The sequence below is a fragment of the Thamnophis sirtalis genome, unplaced genomic scaffold (assembly GCF_051295495.1).
Source record: "Thamnophis sirtalis isolate CommonGarterSnake01/CBP01778 unplaced genomic scaffold, rThaSir2_p1.2 scaffold_12, whole genome shotgun sequence".
Lineage (NCBI taxonomy): Eukaryota > Metazoa > Chordata > Lepidosauria > Squamata > Natricidae > Thamnophis > Thamnophis sirtalis.
The window spans coordinates 63,029,357-63,050,105 of NW_028261392.1; the positions used below are offsets into that span (position 1 = coordinate 63,029,357).

Consider the following 20,749-nt stretch of genomic DNA (forward strand, 5'->3'; position numbering starts at 1 on the left):
CCGGTGAGATTAGAACCGCTGAACTGCAGATAACAGTCAGCTGAAGTGGCCTGCAGTACTGCACCCTACCCACTGCGCCACCTCGGCTCCTTAAAAATCAATCAAAAGGTAATAGTGAACAAATTCCTTAAGTTACTAATGGTGGATGAGTTCCTTAGACCAGAATTTTTGAGACACACACTTGTAACTTCTCATTGAACAATAGTTGATCAATTATGTTTGAATAATGCCTTAGATACTTCAACAATCAGGTTTGTATGGAGAAAATTTGAAGTTAAAATTACAGCGAAATTAAACTTCTTCTTCCCTTGAGTTCCATTAAATTTAACAATAAAAGTTTTTTATGATTTTATAAGATTTCCCCCCTGTTCTTCAGGGGCTATTAAATGACATGTTTAAATCTAATTTGTCCATTGTTTTTCCCTTCCAAAATTTTTGTTTCTTTTCCTGTATTCTATAAACATTCTAAAAACCATATTGAACAAGAAGGTTTTATTACACTTGCAATAATACATTACCAATTTGATCATCACTTTTTCTTCCCCTGTGAAAATAAGGTGACATAATTTTACAAGTGGCAAGTCATTTTATTTGTATGAATATACTATTCCCCCAAAGCAAATTGCTTACAATGGCAAACAATATACTGTATTAAGGAAATAATATGCTGGCGTAAAGCATAAGGGGAAAGAAAGAAAGAAGAGAAATACAAAGATAAAAGTTTCTTAATGAAATAGTAAGTAGCCTCAACAAATCTCTCAGGAGAGGCCACTCCACAATATTGTGTTGTATTGAAATAGCTTCATTCATTTCCTGTCGGATCACATTTGATGTATGAATGGTTCTTAAAGCTTAGCTCAACCAACCAGGAAAACCAGCCACTGCTAGGCCAGAATCCTGATTGCTCCTTCACAGGTGGCCATATCAACATGGAAAAGATCGAGGAAAAAATAGCAATAGCAATAGCAGTTAGACTTATATACCGCTTCATAGGGCTTTCAGCCCTCTCTAAGCAGTTTACAGAATCAGCATATTACCCCCAACAACAATCCGGGTCCTCATTTTACCCACCTCTGAAGCATGGAAGGCTGAGTCAACCCTGAGCCAGTGAGATTTGAACAGCCGAACTGCAGATCACAGTCAGCTGAAGTGGCCTGCAGTACTGCACTCTAACCACTGTGCCACCTCGGCGTAGGAAAGAACTTAGTGTAGATATTTGAACTACGGAGGGCTAAAGATCCCTGAACCACATAGAAGTTTGAACTGGATCCAAAGTCAAAACCCACTTAATGAATCAGAGCTGCGTTGGTTAATCTCTTTACGCTTTCATTTTGCTCAGGGTGTAATGCAAGGCACTGTTCCTTACCTTGGAACTTTCCTAACGGATTTGACCATGCTTGATACGGCGCTCCAGGACTATGTAGAGGTAGGATTGTAACACTCACTCATGCATACTGTCATAGTTTTGCCTTCAGCATGTATTTGTAAAGCATCATCTCACTAGGCACAGACCAAACCAGTGGTGGGATTCAGCCGGTTCGCACCTATTCGGGAGAACCGGTTCTTAACTTTCCAAGTGGTTCAGAGAACCGGTTGTTGGAAGAAAGTATACATATGGATGGTCTCTTGGGATGAGCCGATAGACAGAGAAAGGAAGCAGTATGCTTCCTCCCATATTTGGGCATACCAGGGGTTGTGACACTAAACACATACCTATTTCCCTGGCTCAGCTGATAAAGGAGGAGAACCTGTGGCTTAGTGGCTAACACAACTGCCTAATATGTAATACAGCCCAGGTTCGAATCCCAGTAAGGGTATGGCTAGCTGATGAGAGCTAAATAGCTTGAAATAGATCTATACTAGTCTCCCTTTATTTATTTATCAGCACAAATGCAACATACATATATATTCAAATTATTGAAGGAAGTTTGGCAGAGAGGCCATGATTGATTGCAGAGTGAGATTTAAAAGCATCTTCATGGTACCAGTCTTGAAAGTTTTGCCCTTTTGGAAAATGTATTCCTTTGTAGCCATTATTACCTCCATTAAAAATGCAGATTTTGTAACTATACCATCCATTTCTTTGCAGGGTGGGCTGATAAACTTTGAGAAGAGAAGGCGGGTAAGTTTGCATTTTGATTCCACCATTCAGTCACAATTTAATGGTCCACAGAAATCTGAGGATTTATTTATTGTTTTTAGAGAGAAACAGGAGAACACTGTAATTATAGAGCTTAACATTTTCAACCAGAATTGTAAAGCAAGTTCCAGGAGAGACAATGGGACTATTAAACACAGTTCCTCTCAAGTACAATTTGACTAGTTTATCTTTTTCTTCCCCTGGTTGGCTGTACAATATGCCTCCCCATAATACTGTATGTTAAGCACATCAACATAGGTGTAGGAATGTCTCGAGATTATAACTTTTTGTGGTAAACGCTCTTCATAGCTTTTCCCCAGAATATTGTGCTGTTACCTGAAATCTCATAAAACTTTCACATTCTCTCTGAAATCTCACAAAATCTTTAGCAAGAAATCCAAATCTTGCAAAACAAAAAGAAAAAATCACCATTAGCAATAGCAGTTAGACTTATATACCGCTTCATATGGCTTTCAGCCCTCTCTAAGCGGTTTACAGAGTCAGCATATCGCCCCCACAGTCTGGGTCCTCATTTCACCCACCTTGGAAGGATGGAAGGCTGAGTCAACCTTGAGCCGGTGAGATTAGAACCGCTGAACTGCAGATAACAATAGCAATAGCAATAGCAGTTAGACTTATATACCGCTTCATAGGGCTTTCAGCCCTCTCTAAGCGGTTTACAGAGTCAGCATATCGCCCCCACAGTCTGGGTCCTCATTTCACCCACCTCGGAAGGATGGAAGGCTGAGTCAACCTTGAGCCGGTGAGATTAGAACCGCTGAACTGCAGATAGCAGTCAGCTGAAGTGGCCTGCAGTACTGCACTCTAACCACTGCGCCACCTCGGCTCTGTTCCATGAGATTTCACCCATTATTATTTTTTTTAAATGAAGATGGATAGATACCATCTAGGAAACGGCACGTTGTCATCACCGTAATTACGATAGCCGATGAAAAGATGTTTTCAATCAACCTATCTAGGATACATATCATTCATTTAAAACACTGATTTTAGAAAAAACAAACTCAGTGTATCGTAAAAGTATTGTGGGCAGCCACATGGATTCAAGTTATTGTAGTTTTCTTTTAAAAAAGACCATTGCAAAGTCAGCACATTTTGAAGGTTTTAATAGTCAATGGGAAATGTCTCAGAGTCAGAACATGTTTTTATTCTTGTGAAACCTCTCTGAAATGCATCAAGGCATTGCCCCTGCTACATATTGCTGGCCTACCGCAGATGAAGGGAAGCACAACTTCTTAGGGTTTTGGTGGCTGGATTGGCACTGGGCACAAGCTGTCCTGCAAATCCAGAGACCAGCTATTGTTGTCCAGAGCCTTGGACCAGTGGGGAGGAGACAAGGGAGAGTGATCCGGATGCCAACAGTGAGTTGTTCCTGGATGCACGCCATCGAAGAGCTAATAGGCATCAGGAACAGTTCCGCAGTTACAGAAGGTGATTGCACTCAGCTGGTGGTCAATAAGGCTCCTCTCCAGACTATAAAAGGACTGCTTCTGCACATGCCCTTTTTGCAGAACTAATGCATTAACTAATGTTTGATGAACAGTATTGTGAGCTTGGCAGGCTGGATTGCTGCCAGGGCTTATCTGTGCTGGATTGCTGCCAGGGCTTATCTGTGCCAGTTTGCTGCCAAGGACCTGTCTGTGAATAAATTCCGTAAAGTATCTTTGGCTTGGAGTGTTTGGGTGTGGGACGAGGAGGGTCAGAACAGGCCACTATGCTTTGCCCCAATTGAAGTTAGCTAGTGGTTTTCAAAGATAGTCCCATGTATATTGAACTACTACACCTAGCCCATACAGGTATTGTTGTGCAGAGCTAGTAAAGAGAAGAGGAGGCAAACAGAGTTTCTTTGCCTCTGATAGGGCTCTTTTTACATCCAGCAAGTACATAGTTAAAATCAATGACTTCTACCCATGTTGAAGATCATACCTCCCTCTCTTTAACACAAGTATTAAGAGGGAGCTACAGACTTAATACACTTGCAAAAGTTTGCCGGGTTTCCTCTCATGGTATGTGGGCCAGTCAGTTTTGAACCCCATGTGCTCCACCATCAGAGGTGGGTTCCTACCAGTTCGCACCTATTCGGTAGAACCGGTTCGTCAAATCTACCGAACCGGTTAGAAGAGGTTCCACCAGTGGACCCAGAAAGCAGGCCACACCTACAGAAGAGGTTCCAAATTTTTTTGAGACCCACCACTGTCCACCATTCACCCAAATTTCCAAATCATCAAGCAAGGGACATTTTTTAGGTTCTTAGAGGCTTTGCAGTTCGATTATTACATGCATAAAAGTGGAAAGATTTGAGACTACCCATCATGGAAGTATGGATGAAGATGACGGAACTTGTTGAGATGGCCAAATTGACTTCTTTGAGAAGAGAAAAGACATCATCTATAGTTGTTGACTGGAAAGTCCTTTTAGATTATTATTTTTTTGCATAAAACAGAATTTATGGTTTGATGATTAGGGGAAAAAAAGATTATAGAAAAAAATAATAGTCATGTAGTAACCACTGATTAAGAAGTAAATTTATACTTGTTTTAAAAAAAACACCAGACACTATTTTTTAAATACTTTTTGTCTTCTTTCTGCATTTTTGTCTTTGCTTTCTTTCCCCCCCCTTTTCTTTATTCTGTATTAATTTTGTTAGTTTTTAAATTTTTAATCATTTTTAAAAAAAACCAAAGAATAGATGCTTAGTGCCATTCAGAGCCAAATTATCTTGTCAGTGAACTGGTCGTGAGTTGTTCAACATCTCTAATCATCCCACGTCCTTCTGCTGCTCTGCACTGTGAGACTGTGAGTCTATATTGGGCTTCCTTTTTCCTTATTCAGATGGCCTCTCCTGTTCCGTTTTTTTTCAGGAATTTGAAGTCATTGCTCAGATTAAACTCCTACAGTCTTCCTGTAATAGCTACTGCATGACTTCGGACCAAAAATTCATCCAGTGGTTCCAGAAACAACGACAATTAACAGAGGAAGAAAGGTGAGATAAAACTTTCGTTTGTAACAGGCAGATTTTTTTTTTTTACATAATTCCAGCTCTTTCCTTATCTCCTTTGATCATCTGAGACAAAAGAACAAAACTGTATTTTAAAATTGTTGTGGAATGCACAAGACATTGAATCACCTTTGAAATGTCTACAAGAAACACACAGGACCATTAAGTTCAATGTAAAGGTGGCGCAGTGGTTAGGGTGCAGTACTGCAGGCCACTTCAGCTGACTGTTATCTGCAGTTCAGCGGTTCAAATCTCACCGGCTCAAGGTTGACTCAGCCTTCCATCCTTCCGAGGTGGGTAAAATGAGGACCCGGATTGTTGTTGGGGGCAATATGCTGACTCTGTAAACCGCTTAGAGAGGGCTGAAAGCCCTATGAAGCGGTATATAAGTCTAACTGCTATTGCTATCAATTTTTTATTCTTTTTTCAAATATATTTTAGATAGTTTTTGTTAAAGATTTATACCGTGTATGGGTTCTGGGAAGTCGGGGGAGGGAAGGCTGGGGGTGGGGGAGGGGGGGAGGGAGGGATGAATATTAGGCTTGACGAGGGGGTTAGATTTTAATGTAATATGATTGCACATGTATACTGTCTTCTCTTGTTTTTTCTTTAAAACTAAGATATATTAAGTATGGATATGGATATGGAAGCATAAATACCATCAACATAGAATGGAGTTTGCTCAGAAGTGGAAATACACCAATGGGAGGAAGAGTGGGAGACAGAATAGAGAAGAAAGATAGGAAGAGAGGGATAGGAGAGAGGAAGAGTGGGAAACAGAGGAGAGAAGAAAGATGAGAAGAGAGGGATAGGAGAGAGGAAGAGTGGGAAACAGAAGGGAGAAGAAAGATAGGAAGAAAGGGATAGGAGAGAGGGTGAAGGGGGGAAGATGAGGAGGATGAGGAGGAGTGGAATGTAGAGAGAGGAGAAGGAGAAAGGAAGGGGAAGTAGAGTAGAAAAGGATGATGGAGGGAAGAAAGGATGTAGAAGAGTGGGAAATAGAAGAGAGAAGAAAGATAGGAAGAGAGGGATAGGAGAGAGGGTAAGAGGGGAAGATGAGGAGGATAAGGAGGAGTGGAATGAAGAGAGAGGAGAAGGAGAAAGGAAGGGGAAGTAGAGTAGGAAAGGATGATGGAGGGAAGAAAGGAGGTAGGAGAGAGGTAGAAGAAAGAGGTGTATGGCGAGCAGAAGAGCTAATAATGGGTTTTTATCTTTCTGGGCATTGATGACAAGAGGAACTGATGTAATTACTACTTAATACAATAGGATATTGGCTATGTAATAGTATACATGTGACTGTATGTTATGAAAATGGAAAATAAAAAAGTATATTAAAAAAAAGAAACACACATGCTGCTTTCACAGGGAGGGATAAGTATGACCCTGTACTTATGTGCAGTGCTTACAAATACACACACACACACACACACACAAACGGCAAAGCTTTGATCACTTGTTTAGGTCTGCCACCTTGATTTTTTTTGAACCAGCCCTGGAGAAGTATAGAACTCTTCATACCATTAAAGAGCCGAAGTGGCGCAGTGGTTAGAGTGCAGCACTGCAGGCCACTTCAGCTGACTGTTATCTGCAGTTCAGCGGTTCTAATCTCACCGGCTCAAGGTTGACTCAGCCTTCCATCCTTCCGAGGTGGGTGAAATGAGGACCCAGACTGTGGGGGGCGATATGCTGACTCTGTAAACCGCTTAGAGAGGGCTGAAAGCCCTATGGAGCGGTATATAAGTCTAACTGCTATTGCTATTAAGCAGTGGAGAACTCCAGGTACAGTCCTAGAGAGATCTAGGGAGATTCTCAGTCATCCAGGTCATGATTGTCCAAAAGGTGCTTTTTCTCAAGAAGCAACTGGAGTCAGAGCTGAAGAAGCTTCTTGGATGAGAAGTTAAAACGTCTTCAAAGAAAATCCAGAAAGTCCATTTGCCTCTTGAAAAAAAGCACCATTGGGACAGTCCTAGAGAGGCTAAGGTGATGCTACCTGGGAAACTTGTAGCAATTTGTTATTATGAATTCAATATACAAATCAGTGGTGGGTTTCAAAAATTTTTAGAACCTCTTCTGTAGGTGTGGCTTGTTTTGTGGGAGTGGCTCAGCGGTCATGTGACCGGGTGGGAGTAGCATGGAAGCCATGTGACTGGGTGGGAGTGGCTTGGCAGTCATGTGACCAGATGGGCATGGCCAACTTGGTGCGGATGGGGGGAAGCGATCAGACCAGTGGCAACCGGATGGGTGGGGCCCGGATGGGTGGAGCGAGCGAGGGGGCGTTCCACTGCTGGAACCGGTTCTAAATGGCACGCTAGATTTGTGGAACCTATTCTAGCGAACCGGTTAGAACCGGCAGGAACCCACCCGATTCAAACATACTAGAAACAGTGCCTCAAGAACCAGGAAACCAATCACTGCAAGACGGTATCCTTTGGAATAGGATATTGGTATCCTTCCTTTGCCCTGGAAGATGCTATTCTTAACTTTATCTTTCTCCTAAATGCTTTTTCCTCTCACCCAAGATCTGATAATTTTTAGGTCTGGAGAACCTCTACATAAAAATGTTTATTTCGACAGCTATTTGTTTCGCAAAAAAAATGTAAACATGTCACACGGCTTTTAGCCCACCCAACTCATGTTCTGCAATATTAACCATAACAGCAAAGTGGTTGGCCAACATTTGAGTCCTGGCACATAAAGATTCCCACCACAGCAAGTGCTAACACTGCGTAGTGCATAAAATTTTTAAAAATGCTATTTTTTTTTCCCAATCATGATCTCACACAGAACCCTAGCTGAGAAAGGCTGAGCTCAAGGTTCATTTTAAGCCTTCCAAACTCTTCAACATGCTTCTGTTAAAACTGAAATGATCCATCAAGGTAGTATCTGTTAATAAATTCTGACTTTGGGCTTCTCTCAAAATAGCCAGCCAGCATTTACAGCAATATGCGGCTATATATAACCCATGAAGTTGTCTTTTTATATCAACTTCCTTTTCCCGTGACATTTTGAGTTCCACCAAACAGGTGCAAAGCTTGTTTTTTTTTAATCTTCTCTCTTTCTCTGATGTTGCCATGGTTGAATTGTAATTTGTGAGCCCAAAAGGCTGGATTTCAGTAATGCAGAGTAGCAACTGCATTTTATGGGTTTTATTTACAGATTTAACTCATTACAGAAAAGCCTTCTGTGTACATGTCTATGCTTCTATGCGCTGTTGGCTCTCCTCTCTTCTTAGCCCATGTTTGGAATATAAGGCCAGGAGTGCATTTTACTTGAACATTTTATTTGTTCCTACTTGGTTCTGGTGCTCAGAATTTCATCTGGGTACTTGAGAGACCGCCTGCTGCCAATTACCTCCCACAGACCCATTAGATCTCACAGGGTCGGCCTCCTCCGGGTGCCATCTACCAGCCAATGCCACCTGGCTATTACCCGGGGGAGGGCCTTCTCTGTGGCAGCTCCGGCCCTCTGGAATGAACTCCCCGTAGGGATTCGGACCCTCACCTCTCTCCAGGCCTTCCGAAAAGCCGTCAAAACCTGGCTTTGCCGGCAGGCCTGGGGCTAATGAGTTCCCCTCCCCTCTCGACATGTATGGTTGTGCGACTGTTGTTTACTTTTATTATTTGTATTTTGTTTTTTTTTATGTTCCCCTTTTTCCCCCTTGAATTGTTCGCCGCTCTGAGTCCTCCCGGAGAAGGGCGGCATACAAATAATAAAATTCTATTCTATTCTATCTGCTCATGGAGTTAGAATACATTATATTAGAATATAGAATATATTGCATATACGTTGAAAAGGATCCATCTTGGGTCATACATTGGTCTCCGGACGCGCTTCAAGATGCTAGTTGTTACTTTTAAAGCCCTACATGGTTTAGGACCTGGCTACCTGAGAGACTGCCTCCTGCCACTCACCTCCCAACGACCAACAAGATCGCACAGATTGGGCCTCCTCCGGGTGCCGTCGACTGGACAATGCTGGCTGGCGGCTCCCCGGGGGAGGGCCTTCTCTGTTGCTGCACCGGTCCTGTGGAACGACCTACCTGCAGAGATCCGGACCCTTCCCACTCTCCCGGCCTTCCGTAAAGCCACCAAGACCTGGCTGTTCTGGCAGGCCTGGGGCTGTTGATCGATATCCAGCCACACTTAGACTGAATGGATGGTGTAATTTTAAAATTTGCATCTTTATTTTAAATTTTAAATGCTTCTTTTATCTTGCCTGTAAGCCGTCCAGAGTCCCAAGGGAGTGGGTGGCATAGAAATTTTATTAAATTGGAAATACAGAAATAGGAGCTTTCTACAAGATGTAATGAAAGATGATTTTTTGTGTCTGTGTTTTCCTTTAATAAAAACAATAAAAACATTTTAAAAAAAGAAATAGGATCCAAGGAAGAAGAATAAACCCAAGAAGTATCCTAGTTCCTATACAACACAAAATATATCTTCCAAAGGAGCGGGGGGGGGGGGGGGAACACTCTTCGGTTATATTTAAAACTTATTGAATAACAGAGTTTCTCAGTCTTGACAATTTTAATACATGCTTGCTGGGGGATTCTGGGAGTTGAACATGTGTTCAAGCCGCCAGGGTTGAGAAAAACTGGAATAACTTATAGTAACATAGCTACTTAGTTTGAAGTAAGGTCTGCATAGGTATAAAACCTTGTTCCAAACTAAAAATAAATAAATAAAACAAAATACCTGCACTGGTTACCGATCAGTCTCCGGATACGCTTCAAGGTGCTAGTCGTAACTTATAAAGCCCTTCATGGTATTGGATCCGGGTACTTGAGAGACCGCCTGCTGCCAATTACCTCCCACAGACCCATTAGATCTCACAGGGTTGGCCTCCTCCGGGTGCCATCTACCAGCCAATGCCACCTGGCTATTACCCGGGGGAGGGCCTTCTCTGTGGCAGATCCGGCCCTCTGGAATGAACTCCCCGCAGGGATTCGGACCCTCACCTCTCTCCAGGCCTTCCGAAAAGCCGTCAAAACCTGGCTTTGCCGGCAGGCCTGGGGCTAATGAGTTCCCCTCCCCTCTCGACATGTATGGTTGTGCGACTGTTGTTTACTTTTATTATTTGTATTTTGTTTTTTTTTATGTTCCCCTTTTTCCCCCTTGAATTGTTCGCCGCTCTGAGTCCTCCCGGAGAAGGGCGGCATACAAATAATAAAATTCTATTCTATTCTATCTGCTCATGGAGTTAGAATACATTATATTAGAATATAGAATATATTGCATATACGTTGAAAAGGATCCATCTTGGGTCATACATTGGTCTCCGGACGCGCTTCAAGATGCTAGTTGTTACTTTTAAAGCCCTACATGGTTTAGGACCTGGCTACCTGAGAGACTGCCTCCTGCCACTCACCTCCCAACGACCAACAAGATCGCACAGATTGGGCCTCCTCCGGGTGCCGTCGACTGGACAATGCTGGCTGGCGGCTCCCCGGGGGAGGGCCTTCTCTGTTGCTGCACCGGTCCTGTGGAACGACCTACCTGCAGAGATCCGGACCCTTCCCACTCTCCCGGCCTTCCGTAAAGCCACCAAGACCTGGCTGTTCTGGCAGGCCTGGGGCTGTTGATCGATATCCAGCCACACTTAGACTGAATGGATGGTGTAATTTTAAAATTTGCATCTTTATTTTAAATTTTAAATGCTTCTTTTATCTTGCCTGTAAGCCGTCCAGAGTCCCAAGGGAGTGGGTGGCATAGAAATTTTATTAAATTGGAAATACAGAAATAGGAGCTTTCTACAAGATGTAATGAAAGATGATTTTTTGTGTCTGTGTTTTCCTTTAATAAAAACAATAAAAACATTTTAAAAAAAGAAATAGGATCCAAGGAAGAAGAATAAACCCAAGAAGTATCCTAGTTCCTATACAACACAAAATATATCTTCCAAAGGAGCGGGGGGGGGGGGAACACTCTTCGGTTATATTTAAAACTTATTGAATAACAGAGTTTCTCAGTCTTGACAATTTTAATACATGCTTGCTGGGGGATTCTGGGAGTTGAACATATGTTCAAGCCGCCAGGGTTGAGAAAAACTGGAATAACTTATAGTAACATAGCTACTTAGTTTGAAGTAAGGTCTACATAGGTATAAAACCTTGTTCCAAACTAAAAATAAATAAATAAAACAAAATATCTGCACTGGTTACCGATCAGTCTCCGGATACGCTTCAAGGTGCTAGTCGTCACTTATAAAGCCCTTCATGGTATTGGACCTGGGTACTTGAGAGACCGCCTGCTGCCAATTACCTCCCAAAGACCCATTAGATCACACAGGGTTGGCCTCCTCCGGGTTCCGTCTACCAGCCAATGCCACCTGGCTACTACCCGGGGGAGGGCCTTCTCTGTGGCAGCTCCGGCCCTCTGGAATGAACTCCCCGCAGGGATCCGGACCCTCACCTCTCTCCAGGCCTTCCGAAAAGCCGTCAAAACCTGGCTTTGCCGGCAGGCCTGGGGTTGATGAGTTCCCCTCCCCTCTCGACATGTATGGTTGTGCGACTGTTGCCTACTTTTATTATTTGTATTTTGTCTTTTATGTTCCCCTTTTTTTTCCCCTTTGAATTGTTCGCCGCCCTGAGTCCTCCCGGAGAAGGGCAGCATACAAATAATAAAATACCAAATACCAAATACCAAATACCAAATATAATTCAGTGATTTAATTTTATGGTAGCGGTATTTTACGCAGTTCTAATCAAAAGGTGATCTCTTATCTTCTAGCTATGCCCTTTCCTGTGAGGTTGAAGCAATGATTGACACAACCACCACGTCTCCTAAACCGCGGAAGAGCATGGTGAAACGCTTGAGCCTGTAAGTTTGCACGGGGGAATGAAGGTTGGGAGTCTGGAGAACTGAGGGTTGTTCCCTGGAGAGAACATCTGTTCTCCTTCGTGCGAAAAGACTGAAATCATGTGCAAAAACCACACTTATACCTGTGCGGATGAACAATCCTGTGTTATTGCTGCAGATCCTCGCTTAAAGGAAAGGCATTTGGAAGCATAGATGTTTCAAAAGCTTCCTCCTTGCCTTGTTTTAGAGGCAAGTAAAGAATTCATAGGGGACGCAGTGGCTCAGTGGCTAAGCTTGTCGATCAGAAAGGTTAGCAGTTCGGCGGTTCGAATTCCTAGTGCCGCGTAACGGAGTGAGCTCCCGTTAACTTGTCCCAGCTTCTGCCAACCTATCAGTTCAAAACCATGACAAAATATGCGATTAGAAAAATGAGGACCACTTTGGTGAGAAGGTAGCGTTGCGTGTACCTTCGGTATTTAGTCATGCTGGCCACATGACCACCGAGGGGTCTTCAGACAGCGCTGGCTCTTTGGCTTTGAAACAGAGAAGAGCACCACCCCCTGAGGTCAGGAACCGAGGTGGCGCAGTGGTTAGAGTGCAGTACTGCAGGCCACTTCAGCTGACTGCTATATGCAGTTCAGCAGTTCTAATCTCACCGGCTCAAGGTTGACTCAGCCTTCCATCCTTCCGAGGTGGCTGAAATGAGGACCCAGACTGTGGGGGCGATATGCTGACTCTGTAAACCGCTTAGAGAGGGCTGAAAGCCCTATGAAGCGGTATATAAGTCTAACTGCTACTGCTATTGCTATAGGAACGACTAGCACATATGTGCGAGGGGAGCCTTTATCTTTGAAAACAATTCATCCTATTTGAAATATAGGATGTCTCTCTCTAAGCCCCAAGAGGGCTTATAGAATTTACCTTATATCATGATACCCAACTGAAATTTGCAAGTTAACGCTATTCTAATCAGCTTCATTCTTCCATATCCAAGGGATTTAATAGTGTAACTTGAAGACTCATTAACTGAAGCAAACTGTTTTTCACAGATTTAAACAAAGAAAAATGAGTGTGAATAATCAAGCACTCTACTAGAGTTTCCCTCACCTGTACTAAGACTTGAAAAGTGAAATAAATAATTCTTCCCTGACTATCTATATCTATATCTACAGTATATCTGCACAAGCCTACTATATACACAACTCCATGTGATAGTTGTCCAAGCCAGCATATATTTTTATTTAAAGGAATATATCCCAATCTCATTTCACTGTCATGGTTAGATGTTGAAGCAAAACACCTTTTTTCTATTCCGACCCCATCCTATATTAACAATAAACGATCTCCCCCCCCCAAAAAAATTAAATCAAAACGTTGCAAATGAAGAAGAATTGACTGAAGCCTCGATGCTATTTAGAATAATAAAGAGAATCTATATTCTCTTTAAGAGCCAAGGTGGCGCAGTGGTTAAATGCAGCACTGCAGGCTACTGCTAGATCAGCAGTTCAGCGGTTCAAATCTCACCGGCTCAGGGTTGACTCAGCCTTCCATCCTTCCGAGGTGGGTAAAATGAGGACCCAGATTGTTGGGGGCAATATGCTGACTCTCTGTAAACCGCTTAGAGAGGCCTGAAAGGCCTATGAAGCGGTATATAAGTCTACTGCTATTGCTATATTAGAAAATTGATATTAGGTATATGTACTTTTGATGAATTACTATATATAAATATAGTATATAAATACATAGATAAATAAACATGGAAAAAACTCCCAACTTCAACCACTGCCCATATTTATTCATAATTCCCAGTGAAATTGATATAGCTGTATAGCTTTCATCAACTAGGCCTGCAATAATATATAAAACTTCCCTGAACAAAATTAGATACCATATTTTTCGGAATATAAGACACACCAAGGTTTTGAAGAGGCAAATTTAAAAAAAAGTAGGTATGTAGATAGAGGGATAGAGAGGGAGAGAAAGAGAGAGAAATACAGTAGGCAGGTAGGGGGAGAGAGTAGTTAGGTAGGCAGGTAGATAAAGGGATAGAGAGAGAGAGAGAAATAGAGAGCGATAGAGAGAAATACAGTAGGTAGATAGGGGGAGAGAGAGGATGTAGGTAGGTAGCGGGATGGAGAGAGAGAAATAGAAAGAGATAGAGAGACAAATACAGTAGATGGGTAGGGAGAGAGAGAGTAGCTAAGTTAGTAGGGAGAGAGAAATAGAGAGAGAGAAATCCAGTAGATAGATAGGGAGGGAGGGAGGGAGAGTAGGTAGGTAAGTAGGTAAATAGGTAAATAGAGGGGGAAGAGAGAAATACAGTAGATAGGTAGGGAGAGGGAGGGAGGGAGAGAGAGAGAGAGAGAGAGAGAAGTAGGTAGGTAGATGTTTCCATGTGTATTTATCAATGTGCTGGAGAAGGAAACAGCTGACAATCTGCAGCACCTAAGACTTTGTTTCTGCTGGCACAGCACTTGATCAATGTAATTCTCATCAATCACTTAAAGAAAAAGGGGGGAGTTTTTGCACTCTGCAAACCTCCCAAAAATGGCCCGTTTTTTAAAAAAAGGCATGAATAGCCTTGGGGGAGCTTGCAGAGTCCTCGGGGGGGGGGGGGCAAAAATAAGCAAAAAACAGCCTATATTTTGCAAAAACGGGTCCGTTTTTTGTCAAAAGAATTGCATGCCTAGCCTTATGGAGGCTTATAGAGTGCTGCTGGGGGGGGGGGTAAAAACGGCCCATTTTTGCTCATTTCTCCCCTCCCCAGCCCCCAGGAATTCTCTGAAAGCCTCCATAAGGGTATGCACGACCATTTTGGTGAAGGGGGCGGGGCTTCGGGAGGCAAAAATGCTGTATTCAATGTATAAGATGCACCCATATTTTTAGCCACTTTTTTGAGGCAAAAAGGTGCGTCTTATACTCCGAAAAATATGGTACTCGCCCACCTGCTTTTTATTTTCTCAAGAATACAGAATAGGCATGCACTCCTTATCACCCCCCAAGACTCTCACTTTCTTTTAAGAGCCCAGTAAAACTCCAACGTTTTCTTCCAGCTGGGAACTATAAATAAAGAAGAGGGGTGGTTAGCACTTTGATAAGCCCCAGGCAGAGTGTATCTCTCCTGGATATCCAATAAGCTGACTGGTTGGATACACGCCTTCGATTCACATCTGTTGCAACTGTTCCTTGATTTTCGTATCACTTGCCTGTCTCCTGGATATCTCCGTGATGCCGCCTCCTGCCACATACCTCCCAGCATCCTGTTAAATATCCAGAATATTCTAAACTATCCTAAAGGGCCAGCAACAGTCTATGCTGCGCCCTGATTGGCTGGGACGCAGCATAGACTGTTGCTAACCAGCTAACCTTCCCTGATTGGCCGAGGTAGTGCGTCAGCAGATGCTGAGCAGTACTCGGTCCCTGATTGGTTGTAAATAGTTACATTTGCAAGTATAAATACCTTGGCGCGATCTACGCTGATTTGAATCGCTGTCATCTTGCACATAATAAAGATCATTGTTCCTCACATCCATGGCTCTTGCGTTCCTTCACCCCAATCCATAAAACATCCGATAAGATCTCACAGAGTGGGCCTTCTCCGGGTGCCGTCGACTACACAATGTCGATTGGCGGCTCCTCGAGGGAGAGCCTTCTCTGTAGCTGCCCCGGCCCTATGGAACGATCTACCCCCAGAGATCCGGACCCTCCCCACTCTCTCGGCCTTCCGAAAGACTACTAAGACCTGGCTCTTCCGGCAGGCCTGGGGCTGTTGATCCTCGATGGAGTTCCAACCCCACTAAGAACTGAGTGCATGTTGTGTTCTTTTAACCTCTTTGTTTTTGTATTTTAAATTTTCTAGTATTTTTAACTGTTTTTATGTGAGCCGCCCAGAGTCCTTCGGGATTGGACGGCATACAAATCCATTAAAATTCAAATTCAATTCCTCTGAAGTTACCAAGAATGTGGTTACGGGGAATAACATTGCAGGCTTGTGCACTTCAGATCCAGTTCGTTTTCTCTACTCTTCACCAACATTTTTGCCTTCTTTCATTTGTCACTTTGTTGTGTTGAGACAGCTTATTTCTGGGACCCGATGTGATTGCTAATAGCACGCCTACCAAAGAACAGCCCAAGTCCGTACCGAGCGGGAGCTCCGGGGAAAGCATGGATTCAGTCAGTGTATCGTCCTGCGAGTCAAACCATTCCGAATCGGAGGACATCTGCATCACTCCTACGGATACCCCGGATGAGGCCCAAAAGAAAGTATGAGCCAGAAAGATCACTCTTGATTTCCAGGAGGGAGATATTGGGATTAAAGGAGGGATCTTAAAATCTTTGCCATCACACCTCCCTTTAGTGCAATCTCAATGGCTTCAACTGGTCCAGAATGCGGCTGCGTGGGTTATCATGGGGGCACCTAGGTGCTCCCATGTTACACCCCTTTTAGGCGGCCTGCACTGGTTGCCGGTTGTCTTCCGGGTGCGATTCAAGGTACTAATTATGACTTTAAAGCGGTCCATGGCTTAGGCCCAGGGTACCTGCGAGACCACCTACTGCCACCGGTATCCTCCCACCGTCCAGTGCGATCCCACAGAGTCGGCCTCCTCAGGATGCCGTCAGCCAGACAGTGTCGGCTAGTGACCCCCCAGGGGGAGAGCCTTCTCTGTGGGAGCGCCTTCCCTCTGGAATGAGCTGCCCCCGGAGCTTCGTATAATCCCCGATCTCCGGTCCTTCCGACGTGCCCTAAAAAGTTGGCTTTTCCAGCAAGCCAGCCTGGCCTGAACAAAAGAAAATAAATTATTGATCATTGTTAATTTTAATTCGATTTTTTTTAAATGTTATTGTCAATTCTAATTGGGTTTGTTTGGGATATTCTATTTAATTTTTAAAAAACTTTTGTATTATGTGTTTCTTTTAATGTTGTACGCCGCCCTGAGTCCTTGGGAGAAGAGCGGCATATAAATCTAATAACCCTAAACCTAATGGAGGCAGCTCCCTTAAAATGCCAAAGGCCAAAAGGAAACTAATATAAGGAAACTTTGGGAAAGGTGGATTTATTGTAATAACGTACAACTAAAAAGTTTTTCACCCCTTCCATGCATGCTGTCTGCCTCTCCCCAAGGATATATCTTCCGGTTTGAAAATCCTGGGCTAGGTCTACCTGAAAATACTGGCTGTGATGCAGAAACTTTTCTACCCAACTTTCTTCCTGGTGTAAACATGGGATATTCGTCTGAAACTCATTTCCAATTTTTAACTCTTGGTTAAAGAGTTGGCATGATGAGAAAGGATTTCGGATCCTCGTGGGAAGTGAATGGAGCATCCCCCCACTGCACTAGCAATCACACCCTACGGGTTGATAAGTCTTGTTGGAGGGTTTTGATTTGCCGCAGTGGTGATTCGGAGACTTCAGCTTGTTCAGAATGCAGCCGCGCGAGCGATCGTGGGTGTACCTCGGTTCACCCACGTAACACCTATCCTCCGCGAGCTGCCCTGGCTGCCTATTGGTCTCCGGATACGCTTCAAGGTGCTAGTCGTCACTTATAAAGCCCTTCATGGTATTGGACCTGGGTACTTGAGAGACCGCCTGCTGCCAATTACCTCCAATAGACCGATTAGATCCCACAGATTAGGCCTCCTCCAAATTCCATCCGCCTGCCAGTGTCGACTGGCGACTACCCGGAGGAGAGCCTTCTCTGTGGCTGATCCGACCCTCTGGAACGAACTCCCCGTGGAGATTCGAACCCTCACCACCCTCCAGGCCTTCCGCAAAGCCCTTAAAACCTGGCTGTTCCGACAGGCCTGGAGCTAAAGAGCTGTTGCCCCCGTCTCGAATGGTATGACTGTCGTGTGTTATAAATTATGCATTGTTATGCTTTGTTTTTTAAAACTTTTTGTCTGTATCCCCCTTCCCTGGTTTGAGTTGTGAGCCGCCCTGAGTCCCCCTTCGGGGGAAAAGGGCGGCATATAAATACAATAAACTGAAACTGAACTGAAACTGAACTGATACTTTCTGCAGTAGGAGAAAGCCAGATTCTGGTACAATGAATGTGCTCAGTTGACTTTGCCAACTGATTTACAGGGGCCCCAGTTTACCCATAATATGAACCCGAAATCATTTTGTCCCTATCCATCTCATCTCTCTATAGCAGTGTTTCTCAACCTTGGCAACTTGAAGATGTCTGGACTTCAATTCCCAGAATTCCCCAGCCAGCATTCGCTGGCTGGGGAATTCTGGGAATTGAAGTCCAGACATCTTCAAGTTGCCAAGGTTGAGAAACACTGCTCTATAGGATCAAAGTGAAGCAACCTGCGAACCTCCAGATATTGCTGAATTATAATGCACAGTATCTCTCATCGTTAGGAGTGTGTTTTAGTAATCCTATAGCTGGTCAAAAGTTTCTGCATCCCTGAATCAGGTTATCAGCTTCCTGAGACGAGAACAACAGCAGAGTCCTTGGTGCTCTCAAGAGTATTAGGAATGTATGATTTTCTCCTTGATAGATCCTTGAGTAAGCCATTGTTTTCTTCTAGATTGTTTGTCAGGTGTTAATCCTTGTTTATCTGGGTGTTGATTGCTGGAGAGGATGTGTTGGGGTCTTTTTGTTTCCTTCTTAGCCTTTTCATTGTCTCTTTTGAAAGCTTTGTAAATATAATTTATATCTCCATGTCTATTGATGGTTGATTCATGTCTACGAACAAAACAATTAAGCTCAGAGAGCATCAAGGATTCCTTAGTTCAAATCCAAGATTTAGATATATATATTCTTTGACTGGAACAAAATGAACATAAAGGTGATCTCGACAGAAAAGTAATGTTTCTGTGGTGAATATAACCCTTAAAAACTTTATAAAAGGCCCTCCTACTCTACAGGGGAAAGAACTTCAGTTTTTTTTAAAAAAATATATCAAAAGGAAATATTTTCTAAGATTGTAGCCTCAGCTGTAGAAGGAGCTGACAAAAAAAATTGTAGGTTCTGCCATCTGCTGGTCGGTTCTAAATTCAGGAAATATGATTTGTTTGAAGGCGTCTTACGTTACATATACTTCTTCTCCCTCAGAGTATTTAGTACTAGCATGCAAAGAAATAAAAAGCTCAAAAGAGCATGTCTGTCTTAACTTGGACTGTTTCAGTTCTTCCAGTGGTGCAATTCAATATAAGCTGCTTCAATGGAACTTACTTTAAATATATGTATATAGAATAGGATAGAATAGAATAGAATAGAATAGAATAGAATAGAATTCTTTATTGGCCAAGTACACCAAGGAATTTGTCTTTGGTGCATAAGCTCTGAGTGTACATAAACTAGAATAGAATAGAATAGAATAGAATAGAATAGAATAGAATAGAATAGAATAGAATAGAATAGAATTTTTTATTGGCCAAGTACACCAAGGAATTTGTCTTTGGTGCATAAACTCTGAGTGTACATAAACAAGAATAGAATAGAATAGAATAGAATAGAATAGAATAGAATAGAATAGAATTCTTTATTGGCCAAGTGTGATTGGACACACAAGGAATTTGTCTTTGGTGCATAGAGTCTCAGTGTACATAAAGAAGAATAGAATAGAATAGAATAGAATTCTTTATTGGCCAAGTGTGATTGAGTAGAGTAGAATAGAATAGAATAGAATAGAATAGAATAGAATAGAATAGAATAGAATAGAATAGAATTCTTTATTGGCCAAGTGTGATTGGACACACAAGGAATTTGTCTTTGGTGCATAGGCTCTTAGTGTACATAAAGAAGAATAGAATAGAATAGAATAGAATAGAATAGAATAGAATAGAATAGAATAGAATAGAATAGAATAGAATAGAATAGAATAGAATTCTTTATTCGCCAAGTGTGATTGGACACACAAGGAATTTGTCTTTGGTGCATATGCTCTCAGTGTCCATAAAAGAAACAGAAAAAACATTAATCAAGAGTCATAAGATACAACACAGTGATAGTCATAGGTTACTACAGTAATAAGCAATCAAATCATACTAGGAAACAAATAAAACAATATAAATCGAAAAGATACCAGTAACGTGGTTATAGTCATAAGTGGGTGGAGATAGGTAACAGGAAGGATGAGAAGAAGAATAGCAATACAAATAATTTGACAGTGTTGTGGGAATTAGTTGTTTAGCAGATAGATGGTATTCAGGAGAAAACTGTCCTTGTCTCTAGTTGTTCTGGTGTGCAGTGCCCTACAGCATCGTTTTAAAGTTAGAAGTTGAACCAACTAATGTCCAGGATGTGAGGGATATGTAGATATTTTCACAGCCCTCTTTTTGACTTTGCAATATAGGTCCTCAATGGAAGGCAGGTTGGTAGCAATTGGTTTTTCTGCAGTTTTAATTATCCATTAAAGTGTTTGTCTGTCTTTTTGGTTGCAGAGCCAAACCAGACAGTTATAGAGGTGAAGATGACAGACTCAATAATTCCCCTATATAAGTGAATCAGCCCAGTTTGAGCTTTCTGAATTGGTGCAGAAAGAACATTCTTTGCTGTGTTTTTGTGATGACGTTTTTGATGTTGCGTGTCCATTTTAAGTCTTGAGATATGATAGAACATAGATTTTGGATGTAGCAATCTGATGTAGCAAAAGAGTTGAAAATTCTAATTACATCTACAAAGGATTGGCAGGATAACAGTTTTTAGTGGAGGCAAAGTTGAACTGACAAAAATATTGGAACCTTTTTATCTCCAGGTGATGGCCCTAAACCAGTGGTGGGTTTCAAAAATTATTGGAACCTACTCTGTGGGTGTGGCTTCCTTTGTGGGAGTGGCTTGCCAC

At 42.6% G+C, this 20,749-nt stretch overlaps 1 protein-coding gene across 3 annotated transcripts in view; it reads left to right on the plus strand.

Moving 5' to 3' along the window:
* RGL1 (ral guanine nucleotide dissociation stimulator like 1) overlaps positions 1 to 20,749 on the plus strand; it is a 110,123-nt gene that overhangs the window by 79,107 nt on the left and 10,267 nt on the right. For all 3 annotated transcript variants that reach the window (XM_087726979.1, XM_087726981.1, XM_087726980.1), the window contains 5 exons: positions 1,340 to 1,426; positions 2,090 to 2,122; positions 5,023 to 5,144; positions 11,888 to 11,977; positions 16,033 to 16,219. In XM_087726979.1, coding sequence (XP_087583105.1) covers positions 1,340 to 1,426; positions 2,090 to 2,122; positions 5,023 to 5,144; positions 11,888 to 11,977; positions 16,033 to 16,219 — 519 coding nt within the window. The remainder of the gene's footprint in view (positions 1 to 1,339; positions 1,427 to 2,089; positions 2,123 to 5,022; positions 5,145 to 11,887; positions 11,978 to 16,032; positions 16,220 to 20,749) is intronic.